General features: G+C 41.0%; 1 protein-coding gene across 3 annotated transcripts in view; it reads left to right on the top strand.

Annotated features, from left to right (window-relative positions):
• Prlr (prolactin receptor) overlaps positions 1 to 3,886 on the top strand; it is a 167,634-nt gene extending 163,748 nt beyond the window's left edge. For all 3 annotated transcript variants that reach the window (XM_050138990.1, XM_050139001.1, XM_050139000.1), the window contains one exon: positions 3,182 to 3,886. Coding sequence is in view for 1 of the 3 variants with exons in the window: in XM_050139000.1 (XP_049994957.1) it covers positions 3,182 to 3,274 (93 nt within the window). In the remaining 2 variants the exon portion in view is untranslated. The remainder of the gene's footprint in view (positions 1 to 3,181) is intronic.
• Positions 3,887 to 8,775: the final 4,889 nt, after the last annotated feature.

Below are 8,775 nucleotides of genomic sequence, written 5' to 3' on the forward strand. Positions count from 1 at the left end.
GGAGAAGGACCTTGCTAAAGTCTTATAGTGGGAAGGGCATTTTCCTGCACCCCCTACTTTTCTTCACAATTAAGGGAGAAGCAACAAAAGAGAACAGGTAACAGAAAAAGAGCTTCAAAAACTAGGCTGAAGCTGACAAACATAACAGGCAAGGATGCTTCGTTTGTGTTGCTTTGTTTTGTTTCTTAACTTACTCTACCACAAAAGGAACTGTGTAGTCCTACTCCAGGGTCATGTATCTACTGAAAGACTAAAATCTAATCATAAGATTCTAGGACAACCATGTGCAACTATAGCTTTAGCTATAGCCAGGCTTTAAAGATAGTTAAAAGGTGGCAGTTGCCACCAAGCCTGATGACCTAAATTAGATCCCCTGAGAAGAGAACCAGACTCCTGAAAGTTTTCCTCTAGTCTCCATATGAATGATGTGCATATGACCACACACACACTAAGTAGATAATAAATGATAATTTTTATAAAAGACCCGCTACCCCCAATTTCTAGTTTTAAAATAAAGATTCTGAGGGAAAATCAGTAACGTCAGGGAACATCATGGGAGGCTCGGGCAAAGGGATCATGAATTTAAGGTCAGCTTACTTAGCAGTGATACTGTCAAAGACAAATCAAAACAAAACACACCTAAGAAATTCTAATTCTCTAGTTCTTAAGCCATAGAAAACATTCCTTAGAGCCTACATCTAACTAGGCTAACATAAAATCTCATGTTAAAGGTCTTTTTACTTCAGATATTATCATACATCACACAGCAAGTTTCATTTGAAAAAAAATCACAAAGATGCTAAAGTGCTATGACAAAAAGTAATATCTGAGAAGATAAGACAAGCATAAGAACCAGACCAATAGAAATGGGTTCATTTAAGATGTGAGAGCTAGCTAGAAATACACTTACGCTATTGATCAAACAGTTTTGCAAATCAAATAATTTCTGAGTGGCTATTTCGGGTCTGGGCAGCAGGGAACGAACAAGCAGCCTCCACCAACATTCTGTAGTCTCCAAAATAGTGAGAAATACATTTCTATTCCATAAATTACTTAGTCTCTTTCACATAAGCCTACATGGGCTAAGACAGTGGCAAAACACTTTCCAGAATTAAATAAAATACATAATGGAGTATTATTAAAGAATATGAGAAGATGGCTCAGATCTTCCCTGTGTGTGAAAAGCTGTGTAAGGGGTAGTTTACTAAATTGAATGAGTATTAACACAAATATGTAATGCTGTATTTAAGAAACTTTGCTCTATGCCCTAAAATATCTATTTTGGATAAATTTCTGTGGGATGCAGAAAAGAATATATATTCTGGATCTTTGGATGTCATATTCTCTAGCTAGCTGTTAAGTCTATGTGATCTACATTTTCATTTTACTCTGATGTTTCTACGTTTATTCTTTTCTAAACGACACATCTATTGATGACAATAAGGTGTTAAAACCATGCAGTAATTACTAATGTGTCAATTATGCTTATTTTAAATTGCCTGATAGTAACAATTTTTATAAACTAATATTACTGTTTTGCAATACTGGGTTGCTGAATATTTGTGTGTACATGTTTATAATCATTAAGACTCTTGACAGATTTGTTCCATTATCTTTATAAAACATGTGACCTCTATTATCACTTCTCGCTAATTTTGCTTTAAAGTTGATTTTGTTAGCTATAAGTGAGTGCAGATTCTCCTGCTTTCTCTCAGGTTCTATTGCCTGGGGATATCTTTTCTATATTTTTACGTTTAGTCTGTGTTTTTCTTGGCCAATTAGGTGCACACCTAGGAAGCAGCAATCGAATCATTTTGTTGTGTTGTGTTTGGGGGATGGGTAATAGGTTGACTAGTCTGGGTCTTTTAGTTGGATACTTGATACCATTAACATCAGTTAGAACTGGAAGATATGTACTAATACCTTCCATTTGCTGACTAGTTTGTGGTATTTGGCCCTTTCTTATCTTTGTTGACTTGTCTACTCATCTAATGAGATTCGATCTTTCCCATACTCTCAAGGTTGTGAAGACTTTGAGAAGCACAAATAAGGATGAACAGGAAAGAGGGAAGAGCCATGTTGTATTATAGTTAAAACACTGAGCACACAGGAAGAGGAAGCTATGGAAAGCTTCAAGACAGCACCATGTTGCACATAAACCCATGTGTCTAGGGTTCTCGTGGCCTCTTGTACCCAGATGTGCAGCTCTTTCCTAGGATCTGGGAAATTCTTTTCTATTACTTAAATTGTGTCCTGTTTCTTTAGTTTGTACCTACCCCCTGCTTCTCCTTCTCTTTCTCTAAATCATAAATTTAGCAATTTAATGGTGCCTCGGAAGTCTTGCAGTATCTGTTTTTACTTTCCTTATATTCTTTATTATCATCTGAATATTTATATTTCTCTGTCTTCGAACTGTGATATTTTTCCCCGCCAGTTGATCCACTTGACTGGTGAAGATTTAACTGAGTTTTTATTTAGTTTATTCAACTTTTCACTTTTGGGACTTCAATTTATTTGTTCTTACTTTCTAGTTCTTTGTTGAAGTCTTCTATGTGCGTGATTGTTCTTATTTTTCCCAGTAGTTTATTCATTCGTTTGGGAGTTAATTTATGTCTTCTTTGAATTTATTGATGCTTCTTATTATATGCTTTTCCATTTGGGCTAAAATTTTGCCCACTTTGCTATCATTAAAATCAATTATTGTGAAATTTTTTTACTCTTTCAAAGAGTCATGTTACCTTGTTTATCATAATCCTTGTATTTCTGCATTTGAATTTGTACATCTTAGTGTGGTTTGTGAGCAGAGGCAGCTACAGGTACTCTCAGATATCCAGTTTCTCAGAACCAGATGAGGTGAACTACAAGCCTTTGGCCAATTATCCCAAGTTTTCACCACATCTAACTGCTCTTGTGGCAGGGAAGCCACATACGGATGCAGCAACCAGTGCCTATAGAACACTTCCATCTTCCATCCTTTGGGTCTCTGAGTTTTAGTTAACTCAGCTCCCATAGATAATCACTTGCTGTCACTCATTCCCCTTTGTGGCGCTCTGGTAGTTAACAACACTGATTGATGAATCACTGAAAATGAAATGGAAAGCGGTCTGCCCTGTGATTCCTACTGACTTCCCACTGAAAGGAGCCTCCCATGGTTCTGACTCAGTCTCTCTCCTGTAATTAGACTGGCTCTCCAAGCAAATACAAGGTGGATCGGCGCCTGGCCCTTCCTGGACGATTCCATAAACTGGACAATGCAGGGATGCTTGACTCCTGAAACTGAAGACTCAGATGAGAGCCTCTCAAAATGGGTTCCACCGCCACTGTGACCAAATGCTGAGAACAAGACAGAATTTTCCCAGTGCCAATAATCTGTACGGTCTCCAGGACACCGGCCTGGTTAGACTGCAAATGTGCTCAGTAACGAGATCTGTATTAATTGTGTTTTCTGAACAACTCACTTGCTTTCTTTTAGCTCAGTCTCTGCTTTCTGCCATCCTGTTTCTTCCTGTTTCACGTGGTGAGATCTGTCTCTCTGTGTCTCTCTCTACGTCTTTGTCTCTTTCTCTCTGTGTCTTTCTCTGTCTCTGTCCATCTGTGTCTCTGTCTCTTTTCTTTTAACATCCTCTTTGGTGGCTTCTGAAATATCAGCGCTTTCCTGCTATCAGCCATCTCAAAGAGTAACTGCTAACTGTTACTGGTCCTCCTGCTCTATGACCCAGAGATGCAAGCAACCACTGGGGGTGACTAATGGGAGGTTCTCTCCCTCCCACTGTCTTCATGCTTTTCTGGGCTTGAGTGTCTCTCTTTGCTTGTCTGTCTGCTTAAGAAAACACGTTTTGTGATCATCGGAATAATCACACCTTTAAATAAAAGAAATAGTCACTCACTTCTCCAAGGATTATTCAAAATGGACTATTTTGCTTCCCACTCTAGAAAGTTCCTCATGTTGGGTGCCTTAACAAAACCTCAAATTGTACAATACCGCCCAAAAGAATAAAACTCCAGTCACGGAGACTGTAGTTCCCAAAGGTAAAGTTGATAATGCAGAAAAACTGGAGGCACAAGGCAGACTCTGGGGAAACCAACACCTAATGCCCACAGTCCGACAGCATGCATGACAGAATCTGAGACCAAGACAGAGGCTATATGTCTGTCCACTGCCCTCACTGATGTATTATCCTGCATTGCTTGATGAGCCACATCACACAGATGTGCCCTACAGCCCTCAGAACATATGAGTGAGAGGCTGGGATCCCAGCAGGAAATTAGAATTTATCTTGAACTCACAGCAATTGTGTCGTCACCTTGTCCCATTGCTTCCTGCAGGCACTAGGGATAAACAGTCATTTCTTTGATGTGGTTGAAAGATACGTCAAAATCAATTGCCTTTTTGTTAGGAGTAAGTTAGACATAAGAAATAGAGCTGGGGGGAAAGTGTGGAGGGTGGGGGGGAAAGGCTAAAAAGAGATACACAAGATGGTTCTCACACACGGCAGCTGGCCTACCTCTGAATCTTGCTAAGAGACTCTGGCCTCACCTCCCATGATAAGATACCCTCTAAGGCTAGAAAGATGGCCCAGGGATTGAGAATGTTTGCTGTTATTCCAGAAGACCAGAGTTCAGTCCCCAGCACCCACACAGAACAACAATACACAATTGCCTTTAATTCCAGCTTCAAGGGATCCAGCACCCTCTTCTGACCTCCACGGGGCCCTGCACATACTTGGCACTCTCTCACACACGTACACATAAATAAAAATTGTCAGCATTTTAAAAAGAGAAATGAAGATACCCTCCAAAATAGTTGGATATCTTTACCTTGGGTTTGTAGGGTCATATAACAGACAAGAACGTGAAGAAAATTCAAGAAGGAATCAACAATATCTAGTTCAAAACAATTCTGAGAAAACAATTGAGAAAGAGAAAAGATTCTACACCTACAAATTAGAGAAAAATAGCATAAAGAAGAAAGGTTAAGGCAGATAAAGCCCTCGGGTCAGACCCCTCTGTCTGCCAGGTTAAGCCTCTCTTACCTTCGTGAGGACATCTTTTTTAATAAAGATTTTCTTGCTGACCATGGTGTGCTTTCTCTGTGTACATATTTCTCCCTGAACACTTAGCGAGAGTACAAGAATGGAGGATTCTTGCCACAGCACTTTCTGCAAGATGGAGTCCATTGAACCCACCTTTGTTCTGTCTCTAAGTGAATTGCATTTGTCGCTGTCTCTCCTGCAGGTACTGCTCTAAAAAACAAATTGGCACACACTCTTAAATGGTAGAGACCTGGGAGATATGGTCTCATAACCAGCTGGCTGAAACATAAATATGTTCCTGAATGGAAACAAAGAAAACTATTGCACATTTTGTACATGTATATAAATCAAAAATGCATTTAGGCTGAATATGTAGTAGCTAAGTGGTGGGTCTTTTGTGTAGCCTGCTCCAAGTCCCTGGGTTTGACCCTCAGTACAACAACTAACAGCAATAATATTATTAATATTAAAAATAAATGTCACAGCTGGGTGGTGGCGGCGCATATCTTTAATCCCAGCTCTTAGGAGGCAGAGGCAAAGGCAGGAGGATCTCTGTGAGTTCAAGGACAGCCTGGACTACAAAGTGAGTTCCAGGACAGTTCACAGAGAAACACTGTCTCAAAAAATCAAGTGTGTGTGTGTGTGTGTGTGTGTGTGTGTGTGGTGTCACATGAAAATGCATTCATCCAAAACAGTATACATGCCAAAAAGGTCTATAAATACATTAAATAGTTGTCTGTGGGGATTAAAGTTAGAAGGTAGTAGGACTGATGAATAAGAAATTTAAAATATTATGAAAATACATCACACTCACTCCACAACTGCCAACTCATTCAAACAACTGAAAGTACTAAGCAAATTGAGTACCTTCTGTAGCTGCTCAATACTCAGTGCTTCACAATGAATGTCTCTTTCCCTATAGTTCATATCTTTTCTCTGCTACTCCATTTTTCATTTATTTATTTTTTGTAATGCTAGGTTTGACCCAGGTCCATGAATATGCCAGACAAGCTACGTCCCAAGCCCCCTTTTATTTTTTATTATGAAACAAGCCTCACTAAGTTGCCAAAATAGTCTTGAACTCATGATATAACCAAGACTGCCCTTAAAATTGTGTTCTTCTGAACTTGATCCCCCAGATCAGTAGGAATACAGGGCTGAACAGTACATCCGACTAAAACAGTTTCCTCATTTCCTTATGCTGAGTCTCCTTCTCTCTTTCTTACCGACACCCCCAGTTTCTCAATCCTTGACCTCTTCAAACAAATCCTGGTCATTCCTCCCTACTCTGTCACTTTCCCGTCGTTGTGATAGAAATCCTGACAGAGGCAACCATGGATGGAAAGAATTTGTTTTGATGCGGGTCTAAGAGAGTACAGTCCATCGCGGTGAAGAAGACGTGCGTGGGGATGGGACCAACTTTGTCTGTGCCGGTAGGGCATGGGATAATTGGTTATTAAGTGCTACAAACCAGCAAACAGGAGAGCTTGGGTGAGAAGTAGAATCAACCTTCATCATCTTGGTCATAAGTAATAAGGCTCCATAGATAAAGGTTTCATAATCCCCCCAGGGTCGCCGCTAAGTACCAAGAATTCAAATACTTGGGCCTGTTTGGGAGGTCTTTCCCATGGAAATCATAATCTACCACCTTTAGTCCCCTTAGGCTCATAGCTCTTCATAATCCAAATTCAGTCTGGTCAAACTTCAAAAGAATGAGGCCTTGCCTTCAAGACACCACTTCTGCTACCTTCTAACACTGCTCAAAACCCACCAATTTCGTGTGTGATTCAGACAATCTCTTAACAATAAGCAATTTGATGCCTAAAATGTGCAGTGGCATAGAGTGAGCATTCCTGCCTCAAAAGGGAAGTAAGTATAGAGACATTGCAAGAAAAGACTGGACACAAAAACCCAGCAAGGAAAACACCAAATCCTGAAGCTCCGTGTCTAGCATCTAGATTACAATTGTCTGACTAGACCCATTCCACCTGAAGCAAATGTAAGCTCTCTCTTGTGCTCGCTTCACTTGAGTGCCTGCAGATTTCTTTGGTGCCCACGTGTTCCTGATAGCTTGAACATCCTGGCTTCTCCACTGCAACTGATATTTCACCTTCACAACTTCATTCAACGGCCTCACATGGCCTCCTTGCACGGGATATGAGAGGCAGCATGTTTCCACACCTCATTAGCTTTTCTTCTGGAACTGTCTCACAAGCTTTCATGACCTTGTCACTCATTTTCATACCTGTACAACAGCGCCACATAAATGGCAGGACATTCTACAGCCAGATTTAGACGCAGTCTACTCCCCTCTTGAAGCTGGACTGCTGTGGTCTCAGGGGTTGCTTACTTCCCTATATCAGGAGGAACATTTACCTACCCAGTCATGTTAGAACAGGATGCAGAGCCAGGCCTTGCCTACAGGGCATCACTTCTGCTATCTCAGGCAGAATACAAAGTATCTCTTTAATTGCACTAAGCTCTTTAACAGGGCTTTGGCCGCAGACACTTTCTTGCTATAGAGTTGCACTTCTTTCATTGCCAAGCTGCACGTTTTCCACATCTTTCCGTTCCACTCTCTTCTCAAATGTATCACTGTAAATCTGGCTAAAGCAGGCAGCGGTAACTGTGCCACAGCACGAATACTGTGCTGTATTGAAAGTCTGTCTCCCAGAAAATTATTCCATTAACTTTTAATTCAACATCACTCAGATCTCTGGATGAGCAAAGCCAGATTCTTTGCTAGAACATAGCATGGATCCCAACTTCCAATTTCATCCTTGTTTTTCTCCAAAATTTCATGAGTCTTTACTGCCCATATTCCTACTCCCATTCTGAAATCTACCATAACACCCCATTGGGTTACACTGACAACATTCCATGGCTACTCTAGGCCACAACCCCAGTCTTCCACATTCCTCCAAGAATGCAATTCTAAAGGCCCACAGTCCACATGGTCAAGTTTATGATAGCAGTGGCCTACCCCTCCACTTTTCAACCAGTTTGCTGTATCAGTTGTTTTTCTTGTCACTCTGACTGGAAACCTGACAAAAAGCAAGGTAAGGGAGGAAGGATATATTTGACTCATAGTGCAAGACAATATGGTCGGTCATGATGGGGATTTAGGTGGCAAGGAGCCTGGACCAGCTTGGCCTGTGGCAGCGGCAGCACGGGACATACGTGTTTGTTACACAGCACTGACCAGGAAGAACACTGCTTAGGCTGGAAGGATAGTCTGCCAAATACCCCCAAGCTAAGCGCCCGTGGTCCTATATCTACTAATTACCTTCCAGGTCCCTGGAGTCCCATAACTTGCCATAGCAGTGGCGCCAGCCTCGGGTCAAGTGTTCAAAGGCATGGACATGTGAGGAACATTTTATACCAACCCAGTTTTGGATATAAACATTTTATATCCAAACTAACTCTGTTACTTCTAGAGTTTCTGAACTCATTCTGGTGGAATACAGGTTTACAAAATGAGCCCAGGAGAACTTTATTTTGTCTTTTTTTTTCAACCCCCCTTCTCTCTCCCTTATCTTCCTTTCCCTTTCCTCTCCTCCAAGTTCCCTTCGCCACCCTTCTTTTCTCTGCTTCTTCATTTTTCTATTTAAGACACTGTTTCTAACACAGTCCGGCTCTGGGGATTTACCTAAGTCCACATACATTCACCAGTCGACAGTTAACTTGCTAAAGCCTCCTCCTCCTCTAATAGCAAAGTCCAGCGGGTCAGCCAGCATTTAGA

The sequence above is a fragment of the Alexandromys fortis genome, unplaced genomic scaffold (genome assembly GCF_014885135.2).
Source record: "Alexandromys fortis isolate MF-2015 unplaced genomic scaffold, M_Fortis_MF-2015_v1.1 scaffold_37, whole genome shotgun sequence".
Lineage (NCBI taxonomy): Eukaryota > Metazoa > Chordata > Mammalia > Rodentia > Cricetidae > Alexandromys > Alexandromys fortis.